Genomic DNA, 20,569 nt, shown 5'->3' with positions numbered 1-20,569 from the left:
TGCAGGGTTGTTTCCTTTGTTCCTACTTTTCTGTCTTTTCCTGATTTTCTTGTACTGTTGTCGGAAGATAAGCTTCTCTACCTTCACTAGAGTTTGGAAATCGAGTTTTCTTTAAGACTAAAATAGGTCAGGGGGCGCCTGGGTGGCTCAGTCGGTAAAGCATCCGACTTGGGCTCAGGTCACGATCTCGCGGTCCGTGAGTTCTAGCCCCGCGTCGGGCTCTGTGCTGACCACTCAGAGCCTGGAGCCTGTTTCCGATTCTGTGTCTCCCTCTCTCTGCCCCTCCCCCGTTCATGCTCTGTCTCTCTCTGTCCCAAAAATAAATAAACGTTGAAAAAAAAAAATTAAATAAATAAATAAATAAATAAATAAATGTTTAAAAAAGCTATTAAAAAAAACTAAAATAGGTCAGTTTTGACAAATGTTTTATTGGTGCTGGATTGAAAATTCAGGCTTGTTCACGGGGCCCAGGGCCCAGTGTGTGTCTTTCTCACTGGGCTCAGTGAGTGTGTCCATGTACCTGTCCCGCACTGAGGGGCGTGTAACACTGGACACCCTCAGTTACTGGTTTCTCCCTCGGTAACGCACCATCTCCCCTGCCTGGGACCTCTCCTCCCAGTTGGCCCTTCTCCTTGTCTGTGGGAGAAACCTGGCACGGCCCCAGCAGGTAGTTCTTTCTTGTTCTTTGACCTTTAGATTCACTAAAAACCACAGGCAGTTTCCTGAATTCTTTTTTTTCAAAGTTTATTTATTTTTGGGACAGAGAGAGACAGAGCATGAACGGGCGAGGGGCAGAGAGGGAGGGAGACACAGAATCAGAAACAGGCTCCAGGCTCTGAGCCATCAGCCCAGAGCCCGACGCGGGGCTCGAACTCACGGACCGCGAGATCGTGACCTGGCTGAAGTCGGACGCTTAACCGACTGCGCCACCCAGGGGCCCCGGTTCCTGAATTCTTAAATATCCTTCGGGTAGAATGGGATAGAAAGAGACTATCTCAAGTCCTTTGGCAAATAGGACTGCATTATGCATGCATAATGGGTGCATGCGTGTGTGTATATGTTGTTTTGTGCATATGTGTTCACTTACTTTATTTGTTTTATCAAGGCATCAGTGTTCTTCTGATCCAAGGCCTCATTTACCCACCATGGAAACGGAACAAGAGAAAGTCAGCGTGAGCAAGGCGCCTGGCACAGACTCGGCCTCTTACCGCTGCTCCGCATGCCATGGGGACGAGGCCTGGGGGCCCGGCCATCCCACCCGGGGACGGGCCAAGTCCCGCAGCCTGTCTGCCTCACCCGCCCTGGCGAGCACCAAAGAGTTCAGGTACGAAGGCCCCCCTCCGGCCCCCGTCCTCACCTGCACACTCTGACTTCCTAAAGCCGTGACCGAGGTTCTTTTCAGGAGTGGATGGATGCGGATGGGGCGGTGGATGCTGACTGGTACGTGTGGGCGGCAGGAGGGGTGGGGCTGGGTCCCAAGAGCAGGGGATGGACGCCCACCTGGCACGGCTCCCCAGATGGCACCAGCACAGCGTGACTGTCCTTTTCTGCCTTAACAGCCAGTGCCCGCGCTAACTCTGGGTGTTTGGGGGTGTGGGCACTGCCCCAAGGCGTCAGCAGGCCCCACACTGTGGCAGGGCTGGTGGAGGGCTGAGCGTGGCCGCGGGGTGCCCTCCCCCCGCGAGCCTGCCGTGCGTGTCGTCGCACAGAGTGCTCAGGTCACAGCGCTCAGAGCTTCGTGTGGAGCGGCCTGCCGGGCGGCATTGCGATGCGCCTGTGGGTGTCGCCCTGGCTTCTGGAACAATAAGTGTGGTGAGTTTCAGGTAGAAGCAAGCAAGGGTCACATCTATCAAATGCCAGGGGAGATTTTGGTAAAAAGCGGGTAGTTCTCTCAGGAGAGGGGGACGAACCCGAAGCACCCTTCTCTTGGATGGCGCACAGTGCTGGTACGGTCTTCTGTGTGGACAGCTGTAACCCACACGCGTGGGAGAGGCGGCCACAGCACCTTGGCCTTGGCCTTGGCCTTGGCCGGAGTTTTCCGTCGGTCTGCTTCCCGGCCACCGCACACAGCGCAGGGATTTTGTGTTCCCGGCCAGACTGCTTTCGGTTGTTGGTTTTGTGGGGTTCAGTCCACACCCTTTCTCGTTCAGAGACCGCAGACCCTGGCATGGTGACAGAGGTCAAGGGTAGCCTCTGCCTGTGGGTATTGGCGGAGGAAGGAGAGAGGAATGTGCCCAGTCATCCCGGTTCTTGAGCAGCGAACTTAAATTAAACACTCGCTGAGTAAGACCCACCGTGACCTGTGTTTCCCTGAGGTTCTCATAGCCCACTCCATGCGCTGTCACCATGGGGGTGTCCTCCTCACTCCCTCGAGTTTTAATCTAGATTGTTAATCCAGATCATTTTAATCTAGATAATTCAGGGAGGGCCTCTCAGGTCTTGATTCCCAGGTATGGACCTGAGGACTGGTCCTCAGACAGACTCGGTGAGAGAGACTGCTCCAGTTCAGATTTCCAGACCTGTCCCCGGAGGTCGCCTTCCCTTTTTCTGGGGTGGGGCCTGGGCACCTGTGCTGGTTTGGGGTCCTTTTCCTAAGGAGCGCTCCGGGTGCGCCCCAAGCATCTCTGATTGCTGATGCTGCGCAGAGAGTTGTGCGAGGCTCAGAGGCAGCACTGCACACCACCAGGGTCCGTCGCGTGGACGCCGGGCAAGGGATGGAGCGCACATCTTTCCGAGGGTCTGATATCTGTACCTAGGTCTGCTCACCTGCCGTGTCCCCTCTCCACACAGGAGGACACGCTCTCTGCACGGGCCGTGCCCGGTGACCACGTTTGGACCAAAGGCCTGCGTACTGCAGAACCCCCAGACCATCATGTGAGTGCTGGGGTTGCTCCTTGGGAGGTCGTGCTGTCGCGGGATCGCCGCGCCGTGGGGTGTCCTGACATGGGGAGTGAGAGGTCGACTTGATGAGTCAGCAGGAGCCACAGGGCATCTCCACCGGCTCCGACGGACGAGGGGCCCCACTGCCCTGCAGACAGCGGACGGGGGTCCGGCCAGGCTCTGCTTCTCAGGCACCGCAGGCCGGGTGGGCTTTGACTGTGATCTTTAGGGTTACTGGTTTGTTCTCTATAGTAAAAAGTCTGGGAGGAATCCGGTATATTTCACACGCTACACTGGCTGGGTCAGACATGCTTCTCCTTGAATTATCCTTTTTTTTTTTGAGAGCGAGACAGTGCACGTGTGAGTTGGGGAGGGGCAGAGGGAGAGAGAGAACCTTCAGTAGGCTCCACGCCCAACACGGAGCGCAACTCTGAGACCGGAGCCGAAATCGAGTCAGACGCTCAACCAACTGAGCCACCCAGGCACCCCTAATTATTTTTAAAATACAGAGACATCAGTTGGATTTTTCAAAAGCCTGTGTTCGCTTTTGAGAGACACCCCACCGTACGGGTGCGGCTGTTTCTGGCGCTCTGGGTGGGGGCGTGTGGCCAGGACTCCCAGTGCCTCTGCGGTGGCCACGAGGTGCCCAGATGAGACACTGTAAAAACTAAGCAATCGAGGTTATTTGTCTGGACTCTCAGTGAGTCTCCAGCTTCTCCCATCTAGTACTTGGGGGGTTCCAGAGGGGCGAGAGTTTTGTGCGGGGCTCTGTGAGATGGTCTGGGTCTGGTTCATATCTCGTGAAAAACATACACTTACCGATGTTAGTGCTTTCTGTTAAACAGTCAGAATTCCATCCCACCCTGACCCTTGTGCCTTGCACCTTGTGACGAGCTTCCCAGCCTCCCTGCAGTCCAGGCCTCTTGAGGAACCCCCAACGGGACCCCCTCCTTCAGGGCAAGCTGTGGGGATCCCACATTTTACACAGGGGTGAGGCCCGTGGGCCCAGGTGTGCTTCCACGACTGGCTGGTCTGGGGGTCTTTGCTGTCTTTGACACAGCCCCAGCAGTGGGGACCCCAGGTTTCAGGTCACAGCCCTTCTGAACTGGTTCCGGGCGGTCAGCACGGGGGACCAGGACGGCACCTATACTGCCACCTCCAGGCTGCCCAGGGAATTGCTGTGCAAACTGGGACATCTTGTGACCCATGAAACCCAGTGATGTGGCGGCCCTGCCTCTTACAGACTCTGGGGGCCAAGCCTGGGCGCTGGAGTGAGGCCTCAGTGTCTCTGCTCCATCCAGGTGCTGTCTGCAGCCAGGCTCAGGACACAGACCTCTGCCCATCTGCCGCGGCCCCTCTGGTACCCCTCAGCCCACTCCGTGCAGCAGCCCCGTGGGCAGGGGGCCCACCCAGGCGCCCCCAAACCCAGAGCCCCAGCTGCCTGCTGCTGCTCCAGCCCCGCCTCTCCCATTCCCCGGGCCTTCCTGTGTGCTCTGCCCAGCCTGGCCCCATCTTGGCCTTTCACCAGCTGCCTGAGGGCCCCTCCCTGCACTTCCTGGTCTTGGAAGAACTGTTCTCTCTCCTTGTCACTCAGTTCGGCCTAAGTGCCACCACGAGCGGCCTCTCACCGTGCAGCCTTGATTAGCTGTCATTTACTCCAGCTGAGCCACAGTCCCCCACCCCCCCCCCCCCAGAGGGAGGTGTGTGTGCGCCTCGTGGGCCTCAGGCAGGTCAGATGGGTGGTTCAGTGGGGGACTCCAAGCAGAGGGGCAGATACCCCAGAAGTGCCCCTGGAGCTGCAGGTTGGGTTTGAGGAGTGAGCAGCCTTCTCGGCCCTTTCTAGCCCGTGTGCTCAGCACAGTCTGGTGGGACTGCCACTTCTGGGGGACAGGGCTCCTTTTCTCCATCTTGTACCTGCCCCTCTCCGGCGTGGAACCTGGCTGGGGCGGGTCTCCGCGTGTCCTAACCTAACATCTTTCCTAATGTGTGAAAACAAGATAGCGCAGAGGGCTGGATTACAAAGAAATTTTACTTCCTGTTTTATTGTCTAAAATTTCACCGTGAACGTGTGTGCGTCTTCTCTTATGTTGAAACGTGTGGAATTGCCAACAACTGATTGCCTTTGGCTTACTAGGCAGTGGCTCAGATTGGTCAGGTGTCCTTGACTCCCATCTGACACCCACAGCCTCTGTGCTGGGGAAGGGTCAGCATCCCACCTTGCAGGTGACCCAGCAAGAAGCTGAGTCACGGTTGGCGCCCAGGACGCACTGTGGTGGCTTCGGCTGGGCACAGCCGAGTCTGAGGGCCAGAGGGGCCGCGGGCCGTGCCCACCCGAGTCAGTGGTGAGGGGGCTTTGACCTGGGCAGCGGTATGCGAGCCGCCCTTGCTTGTCCTGAGGCCCGCAGCCAAACGGTGACCGTGTTGGGGGAGCGCACCCCCCTCCACCTGACCCGAGGCCTGACAGCTCCTCCCACGGGGCCGAGCCGGTTCCACGGCCCAGCTCGGATTCCTGTGTGGCTGGGACGTGCCACTGCACCCGGGGCTCTGGACAGAGCACGTCCCGACCTCTGAGGGCGGCCGAGCACTACCAGCCAGCTTAGTGGGGAGCAGGGCCCCTCAGGTCCAGCTTTGCCGTTGAAAGTGATCCCAACGACTTTTTGTTTCAGATACATGATTGGCCAAGAGGATTGTGTGAACGGTGAAGAGATTAAATAAGATTTGTTTGATTTTTAACTTGAGGGAGCTTTTTGGCCTTAGTTGTTTTATACAGCCTCTCAGAAGTCACTCTCGGACTGTTGGGCTTTCAGGGCCGAGGTTGCAGAAATTAAGTTGATAGTACAGATGTGCAGTGGAGAGTTTTGGGGGCCGGTGTGACCGAAATGCTATGCACAAAGCAGCGGCGTCCTGCTCATGAGCCATGCGTGTGACCTGGGCAGGCGATGAAGCTCATAGAGGATGTTATGAGCGACCCCTCCCTTTGCAGAGACGCCTGGAAAGGGTGAGTGACGGTCCGTCAGTAACCGGATGAGATCGGAAGCCACACCTCTCATACTGCCGGTCTGGGTCGCGGTTTTGGAGGTTGTTTGTGGGGCTCTGAAATGTTCAAGGGAAGCCTCTGCCCCTCGAGGCACAACTTGGAGCAGGTGTCTAAGTTGGGGACTTGGTAGGAAAGGGAAGTCTTTCTGCCGACATGCAGTGCGGCTTTGAGGACTTTGCCACCCGGCTGAGGGTCGTGGCCGGCCTGTGGGCGCTCTGCTCCCTGCAGCTCCTTTGCCACGTGAGTCCCAGCCGGTTCCAGGCGGGTGGGGATGGGTGTTTGCCGAGGCTTTACCAGGAGCCGGAGTCCCAGCTGGGGGGGGGGGGGGGTCTACCTCCTGTGGGACGCTGTGCCCTCAACGCAGACCCACCACCCATGCACCACGGTGTGCACGGCCTCCCCGCGTCCCCTGTACCGGCCGTGACTGAGTCAGAGCTCTGGGAACCCGAGAGGGCAGGGTGCTCGAGAGCCGTGTAAAAAATTAGACCCTGGGGTTCCTGGGGGGCTCCGTCGGTTGAGCATCCGACTCTTGATTTCGGCTCAGGTCGTGATCCCAGGGTCGTGGGATCGAGTCCCCTGTTGGGCTCTGCGCTGAGTGTGGAGCCTGCTTCTCTCTCTCTGTCTCTCCCTCACCCCCCTCTTTCTGCCCCTCTCCCCAGCTCATGCATTTCTCTCTCCCAAAAGGAAAAAAGAATCAGACCCTGTTATTTGCGCAGTGTTCAGTTCACAGAAAAGTGAGGTGAGGCTGCAGAGATTCCCCCGTGCCCCCACCCCCACCGTCACCCTCCCCTCCGAGGGGCCGTGTGTGGCTGCGGACGAAGGACGGGGACATGGCGTGGTCTCCCTGGTCTACAAAGGGTCACTCGCTGCTGTGCTCTGTGATTTGGACAAAGGTGTAATGATGTGTGGTCACTACTGGGGTCACACTGAGTAGTTTGCCCTATGATCCTGCCACCCACCTTTTTAATTTATTTTTGAGAGAGATAGAGAGAAAGTAGAGAAGGATCAGGGAGACGTGGGGCAGGGGGGAGAGAATCCCAAGCCGGCTCCGCACTGTCAGCATGGAGCCTGACTCGGGGCTCAAACCCATGAAACCGGGAGAGTTGGACGCCCAACCGACTGAGCCCCCCAGGGGCCCCTGCCACGCAGTTTTTAACAGTGTGAGTTTTAAGTGTAAAAGTTAAGGGTCACCTGAGTCGTTCATGCCGTGGTGTAGCTACGGGGCCACATCCCTCCCATACAAGTCCGTAGGAAGCCTGTGTCCTGGGGCGGGGGCGGGGGGGGGGGTGGTCTTCAGTGGTCCCTGGGGACAGAGTCCCCAGTCGGCTGGTGTGAGTGTTTGTGGGAAGCCTGCTGTCCTCGATGCAGGGAGGGTACGGAGCAAAGAGCAGCTCTGGTTGGGTCTCCTCTCGAGCGTCCGTGGGTGAGGTTTGCTCCAGAGGAGCCATCAGTCCGTGAGCATCGTTAGAGCAGGCGCACGTGAGGTCCAGGGCTGCACAGGCGAGTCATGGGTGCAGCGGGCAGCAAGGGCCCGGGGGCGGTGGGGGGGGCGGGCAGTGGGACGAGCAGCTAGAAGGAGGGCAGCCTGCGAGCATTCCAGGGGGTCAGGCCCGTACTGGCCACACAGGCCCCCGGCTGAGCGGCGTGAGCAGGCGGCTTCCAGCACTCGGCCCGGGGCCCGAGAAGACCTGTGTCCTCGGATGCAGTGCACCTGTGCAGACGCTCCTCTCCCCTCACAGGCACATCCAGGACCCTGCCAGCCAGCGGTTGACGTGGAACAAGTCCCCAAAGAGTGTTCTTGTCATCAAGAAGATCCGGGACGCCAGCCTGCTGCAGCCCTTCAAGGAGCTCTGTGTGTACCTGATGGAGGCGAGTGAGCCAGGTTGGGGGGTGGCGACCCCAGGACTCCCCTCTGCACCCCCGCTTCATTCACGTTGGCTGGATTCCACTCTGGAGATCGGGGGACATGCTTGCCCAGGTTCTGGCTCTCTGATCCCAGAGCTGGCCAAGTCAGGAGGCCAGTTTCAGGGAAGTGACTTCCATAAGCGGGTGTCACAGAGCCTCCAGAGAGAGGGAAATCTGGATGAACAGGTCAGAAGCAATCTCTGGCCAGGACTAAGGCATCATTTTCTCTCTTCATCATAAAATGCTAAGGCCTACTCCTGAAATCTACTACACTATTGGTTAACTAACTTGAATTTCAATAAATAACTTTATTTTTATTATTTTTTTATAAAGAGGTATGATTTTAAAAATTTTTTAATGTTTATTCACTTTTGAGAGAGAGCATGAGCAGGGGAAGGGCAGAGAGAGAGGGAGACACAGAATCCGAAGCAGGCTCTGGGCTCCGAGCCGTCAGCACAGCGCCTGATGCGGGGCCTGAACCCACGGACTGTGAGATCCTGACCTGAGCTGAAGTCAGACGCTTAACCGACTGAGCCACCCAGGCTCCCCTAAATAAATATATTTTTAAAAATAAGATGCTGAGACTTAAAAGGAGGCTTTACGCAAGAGCAGCGTGACCTGAACTGGCTCTTGCTGGCCGAGCTGACGTGCTTGTCTCCCTTCCAGGAGAACAACATGATTGTGTATGTGGAGAAGAAAGTTCTAGAAGACCCTGCCATAGTGAGTGATGACAACTTTGGACCAGTGAAGAAGAAATTCTGCACCTTCAGAGAAGGTGAGTTTGTCCTCGGCTCTGTCACGCAGCTCATTGGCATCATTGCCCTGGACCTGGCGGAAGCTTCTAGTGTTCTGCCCCATCATGGGCAGCAGCGCCCTGTGGGGCCTCGAGGCCTACTGCGACTCCTTTTCTTGTGTTTGTTGTTCTGTTTTCTAGATTATGATGACATTTCCAATCAGATCGATTTCATCATATGCCTGGGAGGGGATGGGACCCTGCTTTATGCCTCCTCCCTCTTCCAGGTGAGGTTTCCAGGTGGTTCCAGTCTCGGTGTTGCGTGAGGAGGCGCTTCCCCAGTGAGGGTTTCCATCCCTTGTACCTGTGGCTTTATACCACGGGGCGAGGAGTTTCGGTGCTCTTACTCTGACACAGACCAGATATATTTATTAGTTGGGTTATTTGGCCAAAGAGCAGGTTTGCAAGTCACGGCAAATGACGCCTCTGCTCCGTCCAGGTCTCCGGCCAGATAGGCCCGGCGTCCCCGTCCTCCGTCGGGGGCATGGGGTCGGTGGGAGAGGTGGGCATACAAGCCCGGGCTGGGCAGAGGGAGTGGCCAGAGGAAGGGGGGGCTTCTGCGGCTCGTCAGGCGCGTGGCGCCCACAAAGCAGAGCTGGCACCTCGTGGCCAAGGTGACGGGGCCATGGCAGAGGTGGGGGTCTGCCCAGGAGCCCACCTTCCCTCTCTGCAAGGCAGGCCCCGGAGGGCCCCAGCTGGGGTGTGTTAGAAGGTGAGGCATGCGGGCTCCCCTAGGATCCTGCGTGCTGCCCTCAGCCCCTCCCCCTGCCCTCCGTGGCCAGCAGGCAGGTCGGTCCTGTCGCCTTTGTTTCTCGTCGGCTCTGTACACCACTACCTCCCCCCTCCCCCCGGCCTCCCGGACCGCCTGCTGACCTCCCGTGTGGTCACTCGAGTCGGCACCGACCATGCACTCGTGTGCCTGTCCCCTCCCGGGGACGGTCAGGGGTGGGTCCGTCGGTGCCGGGGTCAAGTTGGGTGGCTTCTGAGTGGATCGGCCATCTGACCGACCTGCCTCGTTGGCTCACAGGGCAGCGTGCCTCCGGTCATGGCGTTCCATCTGGGTTCCCTGGGCTTCCTGACCCCCTTCAACTTTGAGAACTTTCAGTCCCAAGTTACTCAGGTGATACAGGGTAAGTGGGAATGTTCTGGAACCCTCAAGCAGTTCTGAATATGGGATTGTCTTCTCACTTGGCGTTTGGGTTTTTCAACGACATACAGAACAACACTTCGTAAGTGTTTCGGGATTCAGAGATTTAAAAATTTTGCATGGTTCAGACATTTCTGCCTAACGTTGAGAAGTTGAGGCCACGCGTGAAGGTACGTGTGTGCTGGTTGGTAGCAGCGAAGTGACTTTCACAGAAGGCACAGACGTGTTGCTCTGGGGCTGGGAGAAGGCGGGCAGCCCCCAGTCAAGCAGGGGTGCCTCTGCCTCCTGTGGGTGCCGCCACCCCATCCCTGCTGGCCCCCAGGCAACGCGGCTGTCATTCTTCGGAGCCGGCTGAAGGTCAGGGTCGTGAAGGAACTCAGAGGGAAGAAGACGGCCGTCCCCAACGGAGTCAGCGAGAACGGAGTGCTGGCCGCGGACCTGGCCGCGGAGGCTGGGAAGCAGGCCATGCAGTACCAGGTGTGTGGGCACGTGCCCTCGCGGACCCCAGGCCTTGCCCTGCCTGTCACGTGGCCTCGGGGAAAGGCACAAGGTGGGAGGACTCCGGAGTGGGGTGAGGGGTGGGAGGGGCCTGACCTCAGGGCCTCCCAGAGAGTCTGGGAACAGTGCGGGTGCCTGTTGGGCAGACCACCCGGGGCAGCCCTGCCGGCCCCTCCCAGTGTGCGGTGGCCTCGTCCCCCCAGGTCCTGAACGAGGTGGTGATCGACAGAGGCCCCTCCTCATACCTGTCCAATGTGGATGTCTACCTGGACGGGCACCTCATCACCACAGTACAGGGTGACGGTAGGTGGGCGCCCGGGGTCCCGCGGGGTGGGGGTGGGCAGGAGCCCACGGAGAGTGACCCTGCGGCCTGTCCACCAGGGGTGATCGTCTCCACCCCGACGGGCAGCACGGCGTATGCGGCCGCCGCCGGGGCCTCCATGATCCACCCCAACGTGCCGGCCATCATGATCACGCCCATCTGCCCCCACTCGCTGTCATTCCGGCCCATCGTGGTCCCCGCGGGGGTCGAGCTGAAGGTCAGAGTCCACCCTCCACCCTTTCTGGCTTGAGCTCTCGTCTGGGACCTGCGATGCTGACCACCCCCCGTGTCCCCGGCTGAGACCCCAGCACATACTGGGCCGTGGGCCCTTCCTCCCTTGCTGGGTGTGGGAGGGGGCCTCACTCTCATCCTTGTCTGTCCAGTTGGCAGGGGCAGCCCTGAGAGCCGGGCTGTGGGCCCTGAAGGGGCAGAGACAGTCCCTACTGGGTGGGGGCAGGGTGAGGGACGCCGAGCGAGGACCGGGGGCCTTGGGCCTGGCGTGCACATGGCACCCGCTGCTGCTCCCCCGTCTCCGCTGTCTGCCTGCCTGCCTCACGCTCCCTCCTTCGGTCCGCCCTAGGCCGGTGTGCCCCGGCCGAGAGCCCCAGCCGTGAGCCCTGGTGCACAGGGCCATGTCTGCAGGTCACAGAGAGGACTGGACCCAGACCCCTGGCCAGTGTCCCTAACCCTGGGCAGATGGGCAGCGGCTGGGCCTCACCACCGCCGGTCCTGTTTCCCAGGGCTGGTGTCGGCGAGACATAGCTAATCCCTTCAGGGCCTGGGACCGCCTTGGCATAGTGTGGGTGCCGTGGACACCTCCGTGGTTCCTCCCGACCGGTGCTGCCCTCCCGGGGTGGGGGTCGAGGTGCTCAGCGGCACTCACGAGCCCACACCTACCTGTCCCGCTTGACCCCTTCCTTCAGATCATGCTGTCACCGGAAGCCAGGAACACTGCGTGGGTGTCCTTTGATGGACGGAAGAGACAGGAGATCCGCCACGGAGACAGGTGTGTGCGCCGTGGGGCCGGGGCAGGGCGGGCCCGGGAGGTACAGGCCCCGTAGGCAGAGCTCCGTCGCCGGGGAGGGGATGCGGACTGGTGCCTGTCGGGCAGCTGGTCGCACGCGCAGCATGTGGCCCCACGTTCTGCTGTACGCGGGCGACAGACCCACGGTCCCTCCCCCCGGCCCGCCCTGGAGCTCCGCTGAGCCCCCCGCCCGTAGCTGTCTAGAAGGTGAGACAGGCCCCGGGCTGTGAAGCAAGTAGCGTGAGCAGCACAGAAACGGTTCCCAGCCGGGCTGGGGTGGACATGGCCCTTGGGGAGGGGTCTCGGCCTGGTGCCGGGGGCTCACCTGTTTGTGCCGTGTTGCCCCCCTGCCTCAGCATCAGCATCACTACCTCTTGCTACCCACTTCCCTCCATCTGCGTCCGAGACCCCGTGAGCGACTGGTTTGAGAGCCTGGCGCAGTGTCTGCACTGGAACGTGCGGAAGAAGCAGGCGTACTTCGAGGAGGAGGAGGAGGAGGAGGAAGAAGAGGAGGAGGAGGAGGAGGAGGGGGATGAGGGGGAGGAGGGGGAGGAGGGCTAGGCCTGAGCTCCTGCTGTCCACACCCGGGACCCCAGAGTCCCAAAGCTGTTCTGCTGCCTCCTTCCCCTCGCCCTCCGGGAGCGGGCTGGCCTGAGCACGTGTGCGGTGTGCCCCGCGCGCGGGCGTCACGGGTCACGGCGCTTTGGTCTGTAGCCAGAGGAAGAGCCGCTTTGGTCTGCCTTTCGTCGACCAGATCAGCTGTTTTTAACATTTTAAATCTGACTTCTTTTTTGCATTTCTAAACAAGAAAAGTGAGTGACGGCGGGGGACTCTGAAGCAGACACCATGCTTACCCGTGTTGTGGGTCAGAGCCTGGGTCCTGGGGCAGGGACACCCGGCTGGACATGCTTTTTGTAATTTCTTGTCAGGAAACTTGTGCTTAAATCAGTCTGTTGAAATTCAGAGGGGATCAGAACGGATTGATCTGTCTTTCCATGTCGAAAATAAATGTCTCGTAGCCAAAAATCTCACTTTAAGCTACCACGATTTCCCCCTTAAATCTTGCACCTTTTTCGGCGAAAGGCCTCGGGGGGGACGCTTCTGCAGAGAGCGGTTTGGTTTGATCGGCTGACGAGCGGAGGGTCCCCTCTCCCTCCTGCGCCTCGTCTGGGCCTCCCCGCCGTGGCCCCCAGCCCTCCTCTCCTCCCTGCTGTGGGGTGACAGGTGCCAGCGCCGTGGCCCCACCAGCCCGGCGGACGCCTGGTAGGGGGTCAGGCCCACACACATTCCTCACGAAGCCGGGATGGCGTCCTCTGCACCCTGGAAGATATTTTAAATCCCGTGTCTACTTTGTAGAGATGATTTTAAACTTTCTGAACTGCTATGTACAGATTTTATTGTACACTCTGAAGATTTAAGAGGGAAGGGCATTTGTACTGTTGGGAAACGGAGCCTTGTTCCGATGTTTGCACGCGTTCTGTGTGACGCCGTGTGCTGGGACCACTGTGTTCCGCATCGTCGCCGTAGAGGTGACGGTCCAGGAGCGAAGGGTGCTTCTCCCTCGGGAAGCCACCGGTCAGCGAGGAAGGCGGTGCTGGGACGTTTTGTGTCCTTTCTGCTCTCGCTTCTCCCTGGGCGTCTTGGGCTTGCGAGGAAACTGCCAGCATTCCAGTGGCCCCTCCGGCCGCGCGGGGCGTGTGCGCGGGGCTCCGGCCCCTGCTGGTTGTTGCCTGACAGATGTCCTCCAGTCGGGCGTCTGTTTCGGAGTGACTGATTTCTCTTTGGGCTACATCGTTAACCTGTTAAGGTGGCAAGAACGGAAGGGACGGGGCTGGGCCTTGCTCTCCTGGAGGGTCACAGGCCTCATTCTGGAGCTGCTAGAAAGGCTCCGGGGCCCCGGGTGCCACCACCCTCGGCCGGGGTTCTCCGCACGGCGGGCTGTGCAGCCTGGGCGCCCGCGTCGGCCGTGTCCGTGGTTCAGCGTCTGTGGAGCTCGGCAGTCGGCGTGGGGCTCGAAAGGGAGGTGGGCCCTCACCGCCACCTGCCCACGGGCACGGGGCACCGCCAGAGGCCCGCCGCCCGGCCTCCCTGGGGCAGAGAGGGGGCCGAACCAAAACTTGGCTTTAGGTCCAAAAGAGAGTGGCGTTCGGAATTCAGGTCGTTCATTTAGACAAAAAAAAAAAAAAGCAAGTCTGAAAGGAGCATGATTTGGAGTGGTTTAGAAAACTTGGGATTTTTTGAAGTAAATTCTTAATGTTTCATATTGTTAATATCTTGAAAATTTGTTAAATGTTGTCGAAAGCCTTATTACTATTTTCAGATTCTTTCAATAAACAGACTTGTTTAAAAAGTTGGATTGAGTTACAACTGGTATTTGGTTCTTTGTAACCAGTGCACAGACACTAGGGGGGTAGCCCCAGCCCAGGGCTTCTGGAGCCCGCCGACCCCCTGAGAACCCTGTGGCGAGCATGGGAGGGGCAGGGTCCCACCCAGGCAGCCTCCACCTTGAATCCCACCCCACATGGCCCCCAGCGGGCCTGGAGCTCGGAGGGCGGTCCAAGCCCTGGGGGGCGGAGCCCACAGCAAGGACTGGCCCCTGGGGAAATCAGAGGGCTGGACCCAGGAGCCCCAGAAGCTGTGACGTCCTCATCACAGCTCAGTCTGGGCCTGTTGGGGTCCGTCCTCATCACAGCTCAGTCTGGGCCTGTTGGGGTCCGTCAGGCTGGGCCAGGCCCTGGGGCACGCTCACCTCCCTCCTCCCCTGTCCTCTTGACCGGTTCCATGCGGTCTTGACCAGGCTTTGGTGGGGGGAGGGGGAGGCGGCAAAACTTCGCCAGGAGCCAAAGTGCCTGCAGGTGCGCACGAGGACGCGGACAGACCGCGTGCTGGGCGCCCCGGCCACCTGCAGAGGCCGGAGGCCCGAGGCCCGGAGTGGGCGGCTGAACTCTCCTTCCTCCCAGGCCAGCCCTGGAGCATCGGCCTCCTGGGCCCTGTGTGGTCCTGGCCTGGCCCGGCCTGAGCCGTGACCGCCTGCTGCTCTCCTGGCACGCGCGTGGGGGCGCATCACCTCGCTGCTCGGGTGTCCGCCGCCCCTGGGTTGGCCTCTGCCTGGAAACGGGCACCTGCGGTCAAGTTTGCACAGGTGTCACGGGCAGCAGGGCGGGACAGCTGCTGGAACTCGACCCCGGCATCCGGGGCTTTCTGAGGCCCAGGCTCTCGGGATTCGAGCCAGCAGTGTGTGTGGAGCCCAGGCGGGGCCTTGTCTCCTCGGCTGGCAGAGGGCCCGCTTGGAGGGTAAGGGCCGGAAGGGCTGGCTCACTGGTGGGCACCGGTTCTGCCCACGAGGCCGCACGTTTCAATAACGGCTGTTGACCTACGAGCCTTGGGCCTTCCTGCTTTGGGGAGAGGGGGGTGGGGGGCACAGAGGCCACAGGCCAGGTACCCCAGGACACCTCCTGACCGGGCTGTGGGCCACTTCTGTGGGCTCAGGTCTCAGGCCACCCCAAGCGTCCGGTCTTCGGGGCTGTAGCCTCGGACACCTGCCCTTTGCTGGCTGCTTCGGAGGAGCACGAGGTCAGACCCCGCCCCGGCCTCTGCTGAGTGCCACCACCCCCCCCACCCCCGGCTGGCCTCCCCTCCCTCCCAGGCCAGGCCACAGGCCACGTCACAGCAGTGCTGTCCCAAAGAGCAGCGGTTCCCCCACCCAAGAGCCACCGGGTACCAGGAACCGGCTAGTCCGCCTGGGGGTGACGGGGACGCGGTCGGGGGGACCAGCTGGAGGAGCACAGAGGATGGGTGGGGGGTGACAGGGATGTGAGAGGAGGCGGGAAATGCACAGTCACCACATGGAGGAGAGCAGCCACTTCTGGCACATTCTCCTTCAGAAAGATCCAGGCCAGAGCTTGGGTGGTTTTCAGAATCATGGAAACTGAGGATTTGGTGGGAAGAGTGGAGGTGGGTTGAGGATGGGGTGGGGGGTGGGGGGAAAGAGAGGGACGCTGCGCAGGCTCTTTGGCGAACGTGCCTCCCGTGGAGGCCTCCAGTCGAGGCTGGCTCCCCTCCCCAGGAGCATGGAAGACGAAGGCCGGTTTGACCTCAGCCCATGGCTCCCCGCGAGCGCAGCGAGGCCAAGTGTGGCCGGGCCCTGCTCACCAGCACTTCTCCCCAGACACTGGCCTGACGGAGCAAGGGAGCAGCTCCCTAACCCTGTGGTCTTGCTTCCATGACCTTTAACCCCACGGATCCCAGAGGCTGAACCCCAGGGACAGAGGCTGCAGGTGCCCCCACCAGGACGAGGCCAAGGTAGGGGATGAGGCGGAGTGAGCCCAGGACAAGGGTCACACCGTGGGGCGTGGGGAAGGGCCAAGGGCTCCCAAGGAGGGCTCACATCCCTGGTTTGGGCACAGGTGGTTTTTCCCAACCAGCTGCTGGTCAGTGCTTCCTGGCAACCTCGGCAGGGGACCTGGCGGCACAGGACAGGGGTCCCCAGCCCTTTTCCCCCCCGGTGAACATGACCCAGGCCCTATTCTGTGGGCTTTTCGGGATCCTGGGTCCCTGCCTGCACTTCTCTGCTGTCATCACTGTCGCCTGGGAATAGGGCTCCTTTGGGCCTACAGGTGGGGCCATCAGACCGGAGCCTAGACCCAGATGAAGCCTGGTGAGAGCAGGGAGGGCTGGGAAGCCAGGAGGTGCACACAGAGAAGCCCAGCCATCCGGGAAGGACCCAGGAAAGTGGTGCAGCAGAGCTTGCTGTGGACGCGTGCCTTCCCGCTTTCTAGAAAATCACCCTGTATTTATTTATAACTTTTTTTTTAATGTTTATTTACTTTTGAGAGACAGAAAGACTGCAGGGGAGGGGCAGGGAGAGAGGAGAGAGGCAGACACAGAATCTGAAGCAGGGTCCAGGCTCCGAACCGTCGGTACAGAGACCGACGTGGGGCTCGAACCCATGAACCGCAAGATCATGACCTGGGCCTAAGTCGGACACTTAACTGACTGAGCCACCCAGGTGCCCCCCAAAATAATTCTAAAATGAGTATATTTTCTCCCTCAGACTAGTGAACAGCGCCCGCAGGCCGGGCTTTTCCTGGGCAAGTCTGCAGGGCGGGCCGAGCGGGGCTGGGAGCGGCCAGGGCTGGCCAGGGCTGGCCAGGGGCCTGGCCCAGAGGTGACAAATACACAAAGAAAGCAGAAGTGAAATTCCTGCTCACTTACGTGCCTACCTCAGAACATACCATGGCGCTGTCTTCGTCATCCCACCCTTCTGAACGAAGTTCACAGAGTACGTTTTTCTTTGCACAAAACCCTGAGATGCTTGATGACTGCCCAGGGGTCCTGGGGTTTAGGGGTCAGTGAGTCATTTGTAGCCAAATAACTTCAAAAGCAAATTTATAAAAACTCAAAATTGTTACAGCAAAATCTTCTTAGGTTTCATCTGGGGAAATGGTTTTGAAATGATGTCATGTGACTCTGGGGACCTTCCCCTCCCTCCTGGGCTTCCAGTCGGCCAGTGAGCAGTGCCGTCCAGGCCTCCAGCCACCGCCTGAGGAGGCCTTGCTGCATGGACACACCCCAGAGTTGCTATCCTGTCCCTTTCTCTTTGTCCCGTCAACAGTTTGTCTCTAAATAGCCAAAGGAAACACTGCTGCCTATTAAGGTCGCATGAGCAATTTTACCACTGGGCCGTGTCATCGGGTCATTCACGACAGACATCACAACAACTTCTTCCTTTAACTGGGTTCCAGGAAGCAGGATTTCGGGAGAAAGACTACAGACCGGCCAGGATTCTCCATACTCTGCTCAGTTTCAAATAAGGCCATTTAAATAATGCCTCTGCTGATTTGCAGTGTAGATCCCAACGCAGACGTGAATCAGGACACAGTCTTCACAAGGGAGGGGACTGACCAACAAAAGGACTGAAGTTGGGGCTCCCCTGAAACCTGCCTACGAAGCTGTAGCTGGGGCATCAGGTGCTCCGCCCAAGCCCTGCCTCCCTCCACAACGCTGGCGGCGGCGGGGGGGGGGGGGGGGGGGGGGGGGTCTTCTGACTCTAGGACCCCTTTCTGACAACTCTCTCCTCCTTCAGGATTTGCAACATGTTTAAAGGGTAATTTTCTAGGGGTGCCTGGGTGGCTCACTCAGTTAAGTGTCTGACTTCGTTCAGGTCATGATCTCATGCTTCGTGAGTTCGAGCCCTGTGACGGGCTGTGTGCTGACAGCTCAGAGCCTGGATGGAGCCTGCTTCAGATTCTGTGTATCCCCCCCCCCCCCACCTCTCTCTCTCTCTCTGCCCTTCCCCTGCTCGTTCTCTCTGTCTCTCAAAAATAAATATTTAAAAAAATTAAAAATAAATTCTTTTTTAAATTAATTTATTTATTTAGAGAGAGAGCATGAGCAGGGGAGGGGCAGAGAGGGGTGGGGGAGAGAATCCCAGGCAGGCTCCATCCTGTCAGCGTGGAGCCCAATGTGGGGCTTGAACTCACGAACGATGAGATCACGACCTGAGCAAAGTCATGAGGCGGATGCTTAAGTGACTGAGCCACCCAGACGCTAATTTTAAAGCATGATAAAGAAAAGTAAGTCGGAGAGAGCTCCGGGGTGGTTCAGTTGGTTAAACATATGATTCTTGGTTTCAGCTCAGATCACGAGCCCACGTTGGGATCCTGCTTGGGATATTCTCTCTCTCTCTCTCTCTCTCTCTCTCTCTCTCTCTCTCTCTCTCTCTCTCTCTCTCTCTCTCCCCCTCCCTCGCTGTGCTCGCTCTATAAATACATACATACAGAAAAGCTATGAAACCTAACATCAGGAAGGAGAGCCCGTTGGCCATAACCTCGCTCCTGAAAATTATGTAAATTCTGTGGGCAGGTACAGGTGCAGCCCTCCAGGTGTAGCCCTGCACTTCCGCTCCTGGCCTCAGGACCCAGCTGCGCCAGGGGCCTCCGGGCTGCTAGTTCCACCAGCCAGTACGCTTCCTTCGTCTTCCTCTTCTAAAGTTGGCCAGCTTGGGTTGCAACTGCTGTCCCTCCAAATCAAAACCTGATCAGCAGCCGCGAGGGGAACTCAAAGGCCAGGGCCTCCACAGACTACCGGGACTTCACGGCACATCCCCAACCTGGGCCTCGGTGGTACGGTCCAGACTAGAACAAACGGGGTGGGGGGTACGCCGACGCCCAACACCCCCCCAGACCTGGGCCGCAGTGGTACGGTCCGGACCAGGACAATGGGTGAGGGACGCCGACGTCCAACATTTCCCCCCGCCACCCGGGCCCCGGTGGTACGGTCCAGACCAGAACAAAAAGGTGGGGGGGAAGACGCCGACGCCCAACATTCACCCCTCCACACTTGGGCCGCGATGGTACGTTCCGGACCGGGACAAGGGGCAAAGGACGCGGAAGTCCAACATTTCCGTCCCCCCGCAACCTGGGCCGTGATCCTAGGGTCCGGACCAGAACAAAGAGGTGGCGGGGGGGGGGGAAGGAGGAGGAGGAGGAGGAGGAGGAGGAGGAGGCGGGCACCGAGGTACACTCACCCCTCCACACTTGGGCCGCGGTGGTACGGTCCGACCAGAACAATGGCGGGGGGAAACCACAACGCCTAACATACCCCGCTACCAAGGCCGCGGTGGTACAGTCCAGACTAAAGCAGTGGGCGGGGAACGCTGACGCCCAACATAACCGCCCCCTCCCCCCAACCTGAGCCGCAGTCCTACGGTCCGAACCGGAACAATGGGCGGGGGACGCTGACGCTCGATACACCTCCCCCAACGGGGGGGGGTGGTACGGTCCGGACTAGGACAGTGGGCGGGGGATGCCGTCGCCAGTCACACCCCCTCCCGCCTGGGCCGCGATGGTAGGGTCCGGACTAAAACAATGGTCGAAGGTCGCCGTCGCCAAGCAGCGCGACTGCGTTTCCAGTTCCGACTCGGCGGCCGGGAAGCCCTGGGGTCCGGGACCTCGAGGAGCGCGGGTCGCGCCGCCGCAGGGGCCGCTGTCGGCTCTGGGAGCGTCGCTTCCGGCGCGTCGCTTCCGGCCGGTTGCGGGCACCTCCGTCTGAGGCGCGGCCCGCCCCCGGCCCGGCGGCCGCGTAGAGCGGGGCGGAGGGACGATGGCCGCCCCACGGTGAGGCGCTGCCCGCCCGGCCTCCGCTCCACACAGGACGGAAGGCTCTGCTCGGGCTTTCCTCCCGCGATGCGGCCTCTCCTACACCCCAGCCTCACGCCGAGCCCTCGGGGCGTGGGAGCCCACCCTCCGCGGCCACCAGGCCCCGTGCCGGGCGCGCCCCGGCCAGCAGCAGGCGGCCCCGGTCGTTTCCCCGGAGGCCGCCCTCTCCGACGCGCGGTCCGCGGCCCACTTTAAACGCCGCGCGCCCTTAAGGCCCCGAAGTGAGGCGGGGTCGCCCGGTGTCGAGAAGGCGCCGCGCCCCCCACCCGCCCTGCCCGGTGGCCTCGCCCCCTCGGCGCTCCCCGAAGTCGGGTGGCCCACCTAGTGGCGTGGGCGCCCTGTCCACGGCGGCGAGCGGCCCGCGCGGTCGCCGATGCTCGGCGCCCTCCCACCCCCGGCTGTGCACGGAGACCCCGCGCTGGCTGTCTTCCCGCGGCCCCGCTGCGACCGGTGGGTGGAGAGACCGCGGCGTGGGGGAAGGGGCCCCCTGGTCCCGCAGCACGGCGTCCCGTTATGCGCCCCGGAATAGGGGCCGTTTTCCCGCCGGAGAGCAGAGGCTCGGGCGCGCTCGCGCCTGGAAGGCTCCCCCGGCCCTCTAGCTTCCGGGCTCACGTCGGGGGCGGGGGGCGTCCTCGATGCCTCGGGGCTTTGTCTAGGGGTGGGTGGCCAGTTTACGCGGAAAACGCTGAATAAAAAAACGGTAAAGGTTGCCTCCGATGGTCGCCTGTTGCTGTCGGACCCGAGCCCGCCCCGCTGGCCTGTTCCCAGTCCCTCTCCTCCGAGAGGCCCCAGCCCACCCCGGGG

General features: G+C 60.2%; 1 protein-coding gene and 1 long non-coding RNA gene across 5 annotated transcripts in view; one reads left to right on the top strand and one right to left on the bottom strand.

Annotated features, from left to right (window-relative positions):
• NADK (NAD kinase) overlaps nt 1-13,960 on the top strand; it is a 31,892-nt gene extending 17,932 nt beyond the window's left edge. For 3 of the 4 annotated variants that reach the window (XM_025912371.2, XM_086715388.1, XM_086715389.1), the window contains exons 2-12: nt 1,106-1,324; nt 2,791-2,874; nt 7,657-7,786; nt 8,489-8,597; nt 8,757-8,842; nt 9,643-9,745; nt 10,085-10,239; nt 10,464-10,563; nt 10,642-10,799; nt 11,506-11,588; nt 11,963-13,960. In XM_025912371.2, the coding sequence (XP_025768156.2) occupies nt 1,106-1,324; nt 2,791-2,874; nt 7,657-7,786; nt 8,489-8,597; nt 8,757-8,842; nt 9,643-9,745; nt 10,085-10,239; nt 10,464-10,563; nt 10,642-10,799; nt 11,506-11,588; nt 11,963-12,167 (1,432 nt within the window). In that variant the 3' untranslated portion in view covers nt 12,168-13,960. The remainder of the gene's footprint in view (nt 1-1,105; nt 1,325-2,790; nt 2,875-7,656; nt 7,787-8,488; nt 8,598-8,756; nt 8,843-9,642; nt 9,746-10,084; nt 10,240-10,463; nt 10,564-10,641; nt 10,800-11,505; nt 11,589-11,962) is intronic. The other variant, XM_086715390.1, reaches the window with a different exon arrangement.
• On the bottom strand, nt 12,986-19,240 carry LOC147577705 (uncharacterized). Its single transcript, XR_015254366.1, has 2 exons — nt 19,135-19,240; nt 12,986-13,405 (listed from the first exon to the last, which is right to left on the bottom strand). It is a non-coding gene; the product is annotated as an uncharacterized LOC147577705 (long non-coding RNA).
• Nucleotides 19,241-20,569: the final 1,329 nt, after the last annotated feature.

Source organism: Puma concolor, chromosome C1, assembly GCF_028749965.1.
Source record: "Puma concolor isolate L17-30 chromosome C1, mPumCon1.1.hap2, whole genome shotgun sequence".
In the NCBI taxonomy this organism is placed as follows: domain Eukaryota; kingdom Metazoa; phylum Chordata; class Mammalia; order Carnivora; family Felidae; genus Puma; species Puma concolor.
The sequence above is the reverse complement of the archived record's forward strand: the minus strand, read 5'-3'. Positions and strand labels throughout refer to the sequence as shown.